This window comes from Saccopteryx leptura, chromosome 1 (genome assembly GCF_036850995.1).
Source record: "Saccopteryx leptura isolate mSacLep1 chromosome 1, mSacLep1_pri_phased_curated, whole genome shotgun sequence".
In the NCBI taxonomy this organism is placed as follows: Eukaryota; Metazoa; Chordata; class Mammalia; order Chiroptera; family Emballonuridae; genus Saccopteryx; species Saccopteryx leptura.
Window position 1 is genome coordinate 304,415,678 of NC_089503.1, and position 12,401 is coordinate 304,428,078.

The 12,401-nt window shown below is 48.4% G+C and overlaps 1 protein-coding gene across 4 annotated transcripts in view; it reads left to right on the top strand.

Annotated features, from left to right (window-relative positions):
- Window positions 1–10,902, top strand: part of NCAPD2 (non-SMC condensin I complex subunit D2) — a 42,621-nt gene extending 31,719 nt beyond the window's left edge. For 3 of the 4 annotated variants that reach the window (XM_066357866.1, XM_066357871.1, XM_066357874.1), the window contains 15 exons: window positions 1,203–1,336; window positions 1,673–1,805; window positions 1,896–1,980; window positions 2,057–2,224; window positions 2,507–2,676; window positions 3,410–3,521; window positions 3,597–3,720; window positions 3,798–3,953; window positions 4,626–4,803; window positions 4,889–4,983; window positions 6,988–7,068; window positions 7,211–7,394; window positions 8,864–8,990; window positions 9,091–9,246; window positions 10,259–10,902. In XM_066357866.1, coding sequence (XP_066213963.1) covers window positions 1,203–1,336; window positions 1,673–1,805; window positions 1,896–1,980; window positions 2,057–2,224; window positions 2,507–2,676; window positions 3,410–3,521; window positions 3,597–3,720; window positions 3,798–3,953; window positions 4,626–4,803; window positions 4,889–4,983; window positions 6,988–7,068; window positions 7,211–7,394; window positions 8,864–8,990; window positions 9,091–9,246; window positions 10,259–10,344 — 1,989 coding nt within the window. In that variant the 3' untranslated portion in view covers window positions 10,345–10,902. The remainder of the gene's footprint in view (window positions 1–1,202; window positions 1,337–1,672; window positions 1,806–1,895; window positions 1,981–2,056; window positions 2,225–2,506; window positions 2,677–3,409; window positions 3,522–3,596; window positions 3,721–3,797; window positions 3,954–4,625; window positions 4,804–4,888; window positions 4,984–6,987; window positions 7,069–7,210; window positions 7,395–8,863; window positions 8,991–9,090; window positions 9,247–10,258) is intronic. The other variant, XM_066357877.1, reaches the window with a different exon arrangement.
- Window positions 10,903–12,401: the final 1,499 nt, after the last annotated feature.

Consider the following 12,401-nt stretch of genomic DNA (forward strand, 5'->3'; position numbering starts at 1 on the left):
CTTCCAGTGTCCCTGTTTCCTCACAGTAGAGGCATGTAAGTCTGGGGGCTTTAGCTCAATGACCTTCCTTTCCGCTATTGAAGCAGGACCCAGATGGCATCCTATGAGATCTTTTGGGGCGTTGGAGCCTTTAAGGGCGTATCCTAAAAGCTGGTAGTTCCCCTGATCTCTATTGGGCTTTTTCTGCCTTTTGGTATCTTAAAAGCCATGCTCAGAATATCTCGCTGAGGGGTTTGAGGATCCCCATCCGCCTATATAAACCTTTTCCATATATCTGGAGCTATTTGGAAAAAGACAAAACAGTGTTATTAGCTGGATCAAATAAAGAATGTAGTAGTTTGCAGGAGAAAACAATTTGGCATCTCCTGTTTATCAGCATTAAAAAGAAATTTAAAATAATTTTAAGTAAAAAGCATGGTATGGTAGACCCATAGGAGTTCCAGGATATGACTCCCCCCTTTTAATTTTTTTTAAATTGACCTTAAAATATTTGCTGGGTACACTTTAATAATACCTTGACTTTAAAGATTGTAAGAATGACAAAATAACAGTAAATGCTTTTGCTCCATATGGAGGAGCCATTGTCAGTTTAACCAGTTTAGGAAATCCAATAATAGAACAGTGTACTTCAGAAAAATACAAAAAAAAAAAAAGGCATTCCCTTGTGCTAAAGCTCCAGGGAGCATGGAGTGAGCTCGAGTATGTCCTATGAAACATGGAGCTCTATGTTGACATACAAGTCTTTGAAGAAGGAGGAACTGCTGAAATAGTTCATCAGCATTTGTCCCTAAGACAGCAGTCTTTATAGTGGAAACATCATAAATATTTGCTGTCTGTATATAGCTTAAAGGGGGAATATGGCAAATGCTGAAAAGCCGTGATAATGGCATATAATTCTAGACTTTGAGCTGATTTTAAGTTGACGGTTTCAGTGTAAAGTTGTCCATTGATTTGCAAGAGCCATTTGCCATTTAGTGGAAGTTTCCCAGAGCCATTGTTGTTGATCCTTTGAAAAAAGGAACAACAATAATTTTGAGGCTCAAAACCTACTACTTCACATTTTGAGCCTCCTCCTTCCTTTTCCATTCCTGAGAATTGCTCTTACCCACCTCAGGTTCTCAATATTCTCTTCAGAGAAGTGTGGTCCAAGGATCAGAGCAATTGTTATTTTTTAGCCTCAGACCTTTTTCTTTTTTCTTCAGCTCTGTGAGTTTGTGCGGAAGGATGAACTGAAGCCAGCAGTGACCCAGCTGCTTTGGGAGCAGGCCACTGAGAAGGTCCCCTGCTCTCCTCTGGAGCGCTGTTCCTCCGTCATGCTTCTCGGAATGATGGCACGGTGAGGCTCAAATCCAGACAGGGAATAGATGAGAGGGGAAAGGAGGGTTCTGAGCAGGCTCCCTGTCCTTCAGTGCGGCAGTCAGTCCCCGCTGAACCCTGTGCTTGCGCTGGCTGCCGAAATTGGAAATAAAAAGCGAAAGCACCAGCACCCCTGCCTAGAGAAACAGCGGAGTCAATAGAGAAAGAAGGATCCCGGGGTGGCCCAGTGTCAGAGCTTCTCTGTAGTGTACTGAGGCTCCGGCAGCCCCGAGTACCTATCTGCTGGCCTTGGCATTGTCCCCCACACAGAGTCCTGTCTGTGACTAGCTTTCACTCTGTGGCTTCCTTCCCCTAGAGGAAAACCAGAAATTGTGGGAAGCAACTTAGACACACTGGTGAACATAGGGCTGGATGAAAAGTTTCCACAGGACTACAGGCTGGCCCAGCAGATGTGCCATGCCATTGGCAACATCTCTGACAGAAGGAAGGTATGTGGGATAGTTACATCTAAACTACGGGGAGTGGGAGTGCTTTCCCTCCTCCACACACCCACATGCTATCTTTCCTGTTCTCGACAGCCTTCTCTGGGCACACGTCACCCTCCCTTCCGGCTGCCTCAGGAACACAGGTTATTTGAGCGACTACAGGAGGTGGTCACAAAAGGTGAGCTATCATGAAGGGTGTTGGGCAGAATTAAGTCCTTTGTCTGCTGTGGGCAACTTCTCTTTTCCCTGGACAGGCTTTGTCCACCCAGACCCACTCTGGATCCCCTTCAAGGAAGTGGCCGTGACCCTCATTTACCAGCTGGCAGAGGGCCCCGAGATGGTCTGTGCCCAGATATTGCAGAGGTGTGCGAAGCAGGCCCTGGAGAAGCTAGTGGAGAAGAGTTCCCCCCAGGATGACCTGAGTAAGTGGAGGAGAGGGTCGGTGGGCCCAGACAGCAGCAGCCAGCTTCTGTGACTTTCCCTGCCAGGCCAGCAGCCACTGCCACAACCACTTACAGCAACCTCTGACCCCACAGTCCACTGTCACATGTCTGCCACTCAAGTGGGGTGACTACCACCATTCCCACACCCCCGTCTCATGTTCCTTCACTAGTTTGTATAGTACAAGAGCCAGATCATCAGTGAAAACAGGGTGAAAGTCCTTGAGGCTTATGTGTTCTCCCTGCCTTTCCCCTCCCCTCCAGAGAAGACCCCCATGCTCTCCACGTTTCTTTTGATGAACCTGCTGTCCCTGGCTGGGGATGTGGCTCTGCAGCAGCTGGTACACTTGGAACAGGCAGTGAGTGGAGAGCTTTGTCGGCGCCGAGTTCTTCGGGAAGAACAGGAGCATAAAACCAAAGAGCCAAAGGGGAAGGTGAGTGGAGTGCCTTGGTGTTTGGGTTCATGTCCCAAGCATTTCCCAGATAAGTGTTATTACCTCAAGTCACTCACATTTCCTTCTGGGGATCTGTACTTCTTTCCTGCTGTTAAATGAAGATGACACTCTGCCTCTTTCCTGCTACTACTCTGGGATAGATCAGTGAGAACAAAGATGGAACAGTCTGTCCATGGTCACCCAAGGAGAATTTTAGGTAAATGCAGAGCAATTGGTTTGGGACTTCAGTGTAAAATAGAGGCTCTGCCTAAGGCAGTGTTTGTTAGACATGCACCCACCCGGCCGTTTTCGTGACTGGGCCTGCTGCCTGGTGGGTACCTTGTGTTCTCTCCACTAGAGGCAGTGATGTCTTGCATACATATAAGACACAGAGCCTTACAGCAGTAGGTTAAGGTCTGACCTTCTCTATGACCTTGAGCCATTGTCTGACATGACCCATCTATTTACTGCATACAGGAAATTGTTTACTTCTATAAGGATGAGTTAAGAGATGTAGGAGGAATATGCTTTGGCAGCTTAGAAACAAATATAGAGGACCTAGTTGTTTTACTCTTTAATTCGGGAGTCCTTCCTGTCTACAGACACATTTGACAATTCTATGAATAGTTTTGCAGAATTCACCTTTCCCCAGATCTATTCATGCAAAATGAAGGATGGCTGGAACCCAAACTTGTCTCTGATCATCCTTGATCTCTGGCTTCTTTCTCATTAGAATACAAGCACTGAGACCACCATGGAGGAGGAGATGGGGCTGGTTGGGGCCACGGCTGAAGACACAGAGGCAGAACTAATCCGCAGCATCTGTGAGATGGAACTGTTAGATGGTAAGAAGAATTCCTGAGTCACCTTTTCCCCAACTGAGATAACCTTTCCCAAGCCTAAAGTTGTTCTTCCAACAGAGGAACAGATATTGGCTGCCTTTGTTCCACTTCTGCTTAAAGTTTGCAACAACCCTGGCCTCTATAGTAATCCAGAGCTGTGTGCGGCTGCATCACTTACCCTTGGCAAGTTCTGCATGATCAGGTAGGCCCTGGGGCTGGTACCTTCTTCTCAGGGAGGATGCAATGGTATGATTTCCCTGATCCTCTCCTTGCCCCTAGTGCTACTTTTTGTGACTCCCAGCTTCGTCTTCTGTTCACCATGCTGGAAAAGTCCTCGCTCCCCATTATCCGGTCTAACATCATGATTGCTGTCGGGGATCTGGCTATCCGCTTCCCCAACCTAGTAGATCCCTGGACACCTCATCTGTATGCTCGGTAAGAGATCCTTCACAACAGTTCTGCAGTCCCTGCCAGATCTGGGAAGGTCTAGTTCAGTCAGCATGAGAACCACTAAAGCTGTATTTCCCTAGTCTTTAGGATTACCCTTCAACATTTGCTTAATTCTTAAGGCCCTGGCTAGGTATGACTCCAAAGAGATTGACAAATTAACTGTCTAAAGCCTTGGCTAAAGTTTGGCTTCTTTTCTTAGTCCTAGCTTTCAACTATAGACAGCTAACTGTAGAATAGCACGTTAAGAAGGGGTACTAGGCCTGACCAGGCGGTGGCGCAGTGGATAGAGCATCAGACTGGGACACGGAGGACCCAGGTTCGAAACCCCAAGGTCATGGGCTTGAACACCGGCTCATCTAGCTTGAGCGTGGGATCATAGATGTGACCCCAATGTCGCTGGCTTGAGCCCAAGGTCGCTGGATTGAGCAAGGGGTCACTCACTCTGTTGCAGCCCCCTGGTCAAGGCACATATGAGAAAGCAATCAATGAACTAAGGAGCCACAGTGAAGCTCATCTCTCTCCCTTCCTATCTGTCTGTCCCTCTCTATGTCTCTGTTTAGCACCAAAAAAAAAAAAGAAGGGGGTACTACTTCCTGCTGAAGGCCTTTCCTACTAGTGTCAGGTCTTGGTCCCAATGAAGTGAGATTTTATTTCTAGCCTCCGGGACCCAGCTCAGCAAGTGCGGAAAACAGCAGGGCTGGTGATAACCCACCTTATCCTGAAGGACATGGTGAAGGTGAAAGGACAGGTTAGCGACATGGCTGTGCTGCTCATTGACCCTGTGCCTCAGATCGCTGCCCTGGCCAAGAACTTCTTCAATGAGCTTTCCCACAAGGTGAGAGACAGACAGGCAGCTTAGGGTTTGTTACCAAGAGAACATGTAGGTCACCTCATGTCTTTAACATGATTCTCTCTTGCAGGGCAACACAGTCTATACCCTCCTTCCAGATATCATAAGCCGCCTATCAGACCCTGAGGGAGGAGTGGACGAAGAGCCTTTTCACACCATCATGAAGTATGTTTCCTTGGGCCTTGGGGCGTATTTTTCACCTACACAGGCATAGCGATCAAACAGACCTGTACAGTCATGTGCCGCTTAACAGGGATACATCTGAGAAATGCGTTGTTAGGCAGTTTCATCATTGTGCAAACATCACAGAGTGTACTTAGAGATTCCTAGATGGCAAAGCCAAGTACACACCTAGGCTGTATGGGATTGCCCATTGCTCCTAGGCTACGAGCCTGTACAACATGTTACTGTGCAAAACCACATGAGGGTAAACCAAACACATGAGAAATGATGCAATCAGGACACATGGTAAACATGAGAGGGTGAGGCTGCCTCTGGGGTAACATAGCATACTGTTTTGCAGTAAACTTTTTTATTTTTCCAAAGTGAGAAGCGGGGGGGGGGGGGGGGGGGGCATGGCAGAGGCAGACAGACACACTCCTGCACCTGCCCAACCGAGATCTACCCGGCATGCCCATCAGGGAGCTCTATTGCAACCAGAGCCATTCTAGCGCCTGAGGTGAGGCCATGGAGCCATCCTCAGCGCCCAGGCCAACTTGGCTCCAATGGAGCCTTGGCTGAGGGAGGCGAAGAGAGAGACAGAGAGGAAGGAGAGGGGGAGGGGTGGAGAAGCAGATGGGCACTTCTCCTATGTGCCCTGGCCGGGAATTGAACCCGAGACTTCTACATTCCAGGCTGACACTCTACCGCTGAGCCAACCGGCCGGGGCTGCAAACTTTCTTTTTTAATAAATAGAGTATACTTGGCTCAGTCAGTTAAGAGCATCATCCCAAAACAACAAGGTTGAGGGTTCAATCCCTAGTCTGGGCACACACAGGAAGCAACCAGTGAATGCACAACTGGTAGAATAACAAATGAATGCTTCCCTTCCCCTCTCCTCTGTCTCTAAAATAAAATAAAATAAAATAAAATTTATTTATTGATTTTTAGAGAGAGAGAAAGGGTGGGCGGGGGCAGCAGGAAGCATCATGTAGTAGTTGCTTCTTATATAGGCCCTGACTGGGCAAGCCTGGGGTTTCAATCCATTGAACTCAGCATTCCAGGTCAACATTTTATCCACTGTACCACCACAGGTCAAAGAGAGTACACTTTAAAACAGTGATAAAGCCTGACCTGTGGTGGCACAGTGGATAAAGCATCGACCTGGAAATGCTGAGGTCGTCGGTTCGAAACCCTGGGCATGCCTGGTCAAGGCACATATGGGAGTTGATGCTTCCAGCTCCTCCCCCCTTCTCTCTCTCTGTCTCTCCTCTCTCTCTTTCTCTCTCTCTGTCTCTCCCTCTCCTCTCTAAAATGAATAAATAAAAAAATAAATAAAATAAAATAAAACAGTGATAAAAAGTATAATACACTAAATACATAAACCAGTTTATTATCATTATCCAGTGTTACACACTGCACGTAATTCTATGTGCTATACTGTATACAACTGGCAGTGCAGTGGGCTTGTTCCCAGGTACATGAGTAATGTGGAGCGCTTTGACATTACAACAGCTATGATGTCACTAGGTGGTAGTAATTTTCCAGCTCCATTATAATCTTACAGGACCACCAGCATACATGCAGTCCACTGACACATTATGGCTATATTGGAATTCTAGCTCTGCTACTTCTTAGGTATGACCTTCAGCAATAACTTGACCTCTCTCTGCCTTTTTATCCTACATAAAATGAGGCCAATATGTGCCCCTTAGTGCTTGAGGACATAAAGTTTCTGATATGATAGTAGGCACATATATAGTATTCACTAGATGGCAGCTGTTTTTGTTACATTCCCATTCCCAGTGAAAATTCCTCAGGAGAGTGGAGTGACCCTTCTCTGGGTTGGAGAGAAGGCAGGGAACAGTGAGGCAGGCTTGGGCCACAGCAGACGAGATTCTTCTTGGTCAGGAGACAGACAGAAGGCCATGCTTAGGGAGGGACTGGGGCTGTGGGGAGGGGTGGGTCTGAGCTGCCCCGCGATGGCGCGTCAGCATCGCCTCCCTGCAGGCAGCTGCTCTCCTACATCACCAAGGACAAGCAGACGGAGAGCCTGGCTGAGAAGCTGTGTCATCGGTTCCGCACAGCCCGGTATGCTGCGGTCCTGGAGGGTTCTGTGTGCTGAGGGGGGCCCTGTGGGGAAGGAGCATGCTAGGGCTGGGGGAAACTGAAGGAGGGCGGGCCCTGACTTCAGGTCTCCCACTGCTCCTCACAAAGCCCATCCCATCTGCAGAACTGAGCGACAGTACCGGGACCTGGCCTACTGTCTGTCACAGCTGCCCCTCACAGAGCGAGGCCTCCACAAGATGCTGGACAATTTTGAATGCTTTGGAGATAAACTGTCAGATGAGTCCGTCTTCAGCGCTTTTTTGTCAGTTGTGGGCAAACTGCGGCGAGGAGCCAAGCCCGAGGTCAAGGTGAGCAGCTCCCGGCCCACACAGGTTCATGCGGCCTGCTGTTCTGAGGCTCTTGAGGTCAATGACATCACTGCCTGACTACCCCCAGCTTGACTGCAACCAAATAACCAGAGTGACCTGAGACCAGATCTTTCTGTATCTTACTCCTTTTTTTCTTATCTTTTTTAAATAGACTTTATATTTTAGAGCAGTTTTAGGTTCAAAGCAAAATTGAGTGGAAGTATAAAGTTCCTACTTATGCCCTCTGCCCCCAGACATGCACAGCCTCCCCCACCAGTGACTCATTTGTCACAATCGATGGACCTCGTGGACACAACGTTGTCACTCAGAGTCCATAGTTTACATTAGGGTTTGCTCTTGCTGCTGTACATTCTATGGGTTTGGACAAATGTGTCTCATACAGAGTAATTTCACTGTCCTAAAAATACTCTGTGTTCTTTTCACCCCTTTCCCCCCAACTTCTGACAGCAACCACTAGTCTTTTTACTGTGTCCACGGTTTTTTCTTTTCCAGGATGTCATATAGTTGGAATAGTCAGAAAGTAAAGTATATACCCTTCTCAGATTGGCTTCTTTTACTTAGTAATATGCATTTAATCTTCCAACATGTCCTTTCATGGTTTTTTTTGTTGGTTGTTTTTTTTTTTTGTGGCAGAGACAGAGAGAGGGAGGGACAGATAGGTACAGACAGACAGGAAGGGAGAGAGATGAGAAACATCAGTTCTTTGTTGCGGTTCCTTAGTTGTTCATTGATTGCTTTCTCATTAGTGCCCTGACCGTGGGCCTTCAGCAGACCGAGTGACCCTTGCTCGAGCCAGCGACCTTGGGCTCAAGCTGGTGAGCCTTGCTCAAACCAGATGAGCCCGCGCTCAAGCTGGCGACCTTGGGGTCTTGAACCTGGGTCCTCCACATCCCAGCCTGACGCTCTAACCACTGCGCCATTGCCTGGTCAGGCCTTTTTTTTTAAGATTTTATTTATTCATTTTGGAGGAGGGTAAGAGCAGGAAGCATCAACTCCCATATATGCCTTGACCAGGCAAGCCCAGGGTTTTGAACTGGTGACTTCAGCATTCCAGGTCAGGCCCCAAGCCTGGTCTTAATCTCTTTTTCTTTCTTTCTTTCTTTTTTTTTTTTTTCAGAGGCAGAGAGAGAGTCAGAGAGAGGGCTAGACAGACAGGAATGGAGAGAGATGAGAAGCATCAATCACTAGTTTTTCATTGCGACACCTTAGTTGTTCATTGATTGCTTTCTCATATGTGCCTTGATGGGGGGGGGGGGCTATAGCAGACCGAGTGACCCCTTGCTCAAGCCAGCGACCTTGGGTCCAAGCTGGTGAGCTTTGCTCAAACCAGATGAGCCCACACTCAAGCTGGCGACCTCGGGGTCTCGAACCTGGGTCCTCCGCATCGCAGTCCAACGCTCTATCCGCTGCACCACTGCCTGGTCAGGCTTATCTCTTTTTCTCTCCAGCTTATAATAGATGAATTTGAGCAGAAACTTCGGGCTTGTCACACAAGAGGATTGGATGCAGTAGAGGAACTTGAGATCGGCCAAGGGGATAGCCAGAAAACCCCATCAGCCAAGAAACAGCCCTCTGGTGAGTGAGGCAGCCCCATAGGTGGAGAGACCAGCCCAGCCTTCCTGTCAGATAGAGGTTTTTGGTTTTCTTTTTGGACTAATGCCTCTGCCTTTACTAGTCTCTAGGCACCAGCATCTGGCTTCTGCAGCCTCAGACAATGACTTTATCACACCTGAGCTCCGTCGCACTGCTCGTCGGCAACCAAACACCCAGCAGCAAGTCAGAAAAAAGAAACCCAGAATTGTCTTCTCAAGTGATGAGTCCAGTGAGGAAGGTATGGGCAAATGAGAAGGAACACAACCTGGGTGGGGTGGGAGACTGGTTTTGATGGGGTCCTGCTGTGTAGATTCTGTCCACCCACCACCCCCTCACCCAGGTCATCTTCCTCCCTGTATAGTTTGGACTTTATTTCTGCAGTGTGATCTGGTGTTGCAAACCCACGCAGAAAATAATTTTGCAGGTCTGGGGTGGGAATGGTGGAGGATTAGAAAACAAACAAAGAAAAAGGATGGGATCTGGAGGACCCATTTGCACAGCTAATAGCTTGCAAGAGCAAGTCTCCATCCCCAAACCTCTTTATTTATAAGGCAGAGCAAACTCATTAGCAAAACAAAGAAAGCTTAGATTTAGCCCTAACGCAATAGCTCAGTTGGTTAGAGCATCATCCTGAAGCACAGAGGTTGCTAGTTCAACCCCCCCCCCCCCCCCCCCCCCCGTCAGGGCACATGGCACATACAGGAGCAACTCAATGTTTCTGTCTCTCTTTCTCTCCCTCCCTCCCCTTCTCTCGCTGAAATCAATAAATAAAATTAAAAAAAAAAAAAGCTTAGATACAGAGTCACATTTCTGAGGCAAACCAACAATTCTCCCAAATGCAGAAAACCCTCCGCCCCGCATAACATCTTAACTTCACAAAACAAAGGGTAAAAAGAAAACTGCCTCCAGTCTTTTTGAGGGACATGGGGGATGGGATGAGTTGAAACACAGCTAATGGAGGTGTGGAGAAGGGCCTGTAAATTACCCTTACCAACTTAAACAAAGGTTGTGGGAAAGAGCTTAGCCTTGAGCAACTTAATCAAGCAAGTGAGGTGGGGGGGGTGGGCAGCAAGGACCCTGTCAGCTTACTGCCAGTCCCCCACACTCCTGTCCCCAAAAAATCTAAACCGCAAGGACCCTGTCAGCTTGCAGTCTCCAACAATCTGGGCTTGTCCCTTTTGTTCTCTGAGATCTATTGTTCACCATCTTTGTGACTCAGCTTTTTCTCATTCCTCTAATTCTTGGCATAGAGCTTTCAGCAGAGATGACGGAAGATGAGACACCGAAGAAAACCACTCCCATCCGCCGGGCATCTACTCGCAGGCACAGGTCCTAGGAGGCTGGCTTGGTTCCCATCCTTGTATGTAGGGTATCTTGTGGCGTGACCTTGAATTCTCTTCCCCTTGTAAAATACCTGTTTGCCTGTCTCCTTGGATTTTTAATGTTAGCTTCATAATGAAAGGCATTTCTTTTAAACTGACCTGAGTTGAGCTGCTTTTACTAGAATACGTTTGCCAGTCTCCTTGTTTTCTTTTCTTCTTTGTTAAGTGAGAGGCAGGGAGGTGGAGGTAGAGACAGACTGCCATCCAGCAAGCCCCCTACCAGGCGATGCCCTGCCCATCTGAGGCCACTGCTCCATTTTTCTGCAACCAAGCTACTTTAGCATCTGCGGTAAGGCCATGGAGCCATCCTCAGCACCTGGGACCAACTTCCTCAAACTATTCAAGCCATGGCTACAGGAGGAGAGGGGTGGAGAAGCAGATGGTTGCTTCTCCTTTGTGCCCTGACCAGGAATTGAACCTGGGACTTCCACACACCAGGCTGATGTTCTACTGCTGAGCCAACTGGCAGGGCCTCCTTGTTTTATAATGAATAAATGTTTAATATACTTTTAGACATTTTTTCCTAAGCTTATCTTTATTTCACCTTTCACATTAGCCCAGATGCAGGCAGCAGATAGTTTTATTGATCCAGAAAGAGAGGGTGAGCCCATGACTACGGGGGCCAGTCTCAAGATGTGATTAACTCCATGCTCCTCAGTGCCTCAGCTTCCCCGCTAACCTCCCACCCTACACAAATGACAAGATCGCTCCATTGTGGAGAATTACGCAGTATCTAATCTACAGATCTGTGCTTCTTATCCTGAAGGTGATTTTGCCCTCTAGCGGGCATCTGGCAATGTGAGGAGACTTTTTTTGTTGTCACAATCTAGAGGGAAGGGGCGCTACCAGCATGTAGTGGGCAGAGGCCAGGGATATTGCTAAATACCCTGCAATGTACAGGACAGACCTTATAAGAATTAGTCACTCCCACATGTCACTCAATAGTGCTGAGCTTGAAAAACCCTAGTCTAGACCAAAGGCTGGTTTCCTCTGTGTCCTTGCCCCATCCCCACTTGTGCTCCCTTAACCCCAACTCTGAAGGCAGGTGACTGGCCTGGCTGATAGAAGGTCAGGTCATGCTCCCTTCCAGCTCTAGACAATGTCTCTGGAAACGGTGTCTGTCCACCAGGGACTCCTCACCGTGTATGGGGGCTGCAGGAAGTCCAGTCCCTAAGGTGTGGACCCTCCTAGGGTGCAGCCATCTGATGTCTGTCACCCCTTCCACCTCCAACTCCTCTGCTGAGTCACTTGGAATAGGAGGCAGTGATCCTGCTGTCATGACAACAGCAGACTGCACAAGTGGGCATTGATGCACTGAGCTCCCTTTTTTTTGACAGAAGACAGTAATGGAAAATGACAAACATGAGGCAAAGGAGAAGCCAGTACCTTGAACATTATGCTTTCGGGACATTCTGGAGGGGCCCCTAAAGCCTGTCAGGGAAAGGGTTCAAGATCCTTGTAGAGCCGGAGAAGAAATGGAACAGTAGCAGTTGCATCTCTTCTCCACTTCCCCAGCCTGCTTTGCAGTGTGGGACTTCCTACCTCCTCTCAACATTAGGTGCCCTGTGGCCCTGCTCTTCGCTGTTCAAGAAAAACCTGGGCACCAATCATGCAGATGGCTACTGGGCACAGACACAGCTTTGGCTTGGGCCCCCAAGGAGGGAGGGCAGTCCCAGAAAGGGATGGGACTGGGGCTAGTCTGGGTGCAGAACAGCATGCACTCTGCCTTTTAAGCAAAGGTTATCGCCAGCTAAACTTAGCCACAGCGTTTTCAGCTAGAAAAGGGGGCTGGTGTCAGGTTATGCTGGGCCAGCAGAGAGGCCCCACATCCCGTCCCCCCCACACCTGCTGATGGGCAATGTCCATTTCACCCACCCCTCAAAACCCTCCTTCAAGTGCTTAGAACCAGCCCTCCCTCCATCTTAAGCTCCTAAACCTGGCACAACCTGGGCTCCCTTCCCCTACCTTGCATGTGGGAAGGGGCCCGCGGCCTGTTCCTACCAGGTCCCAA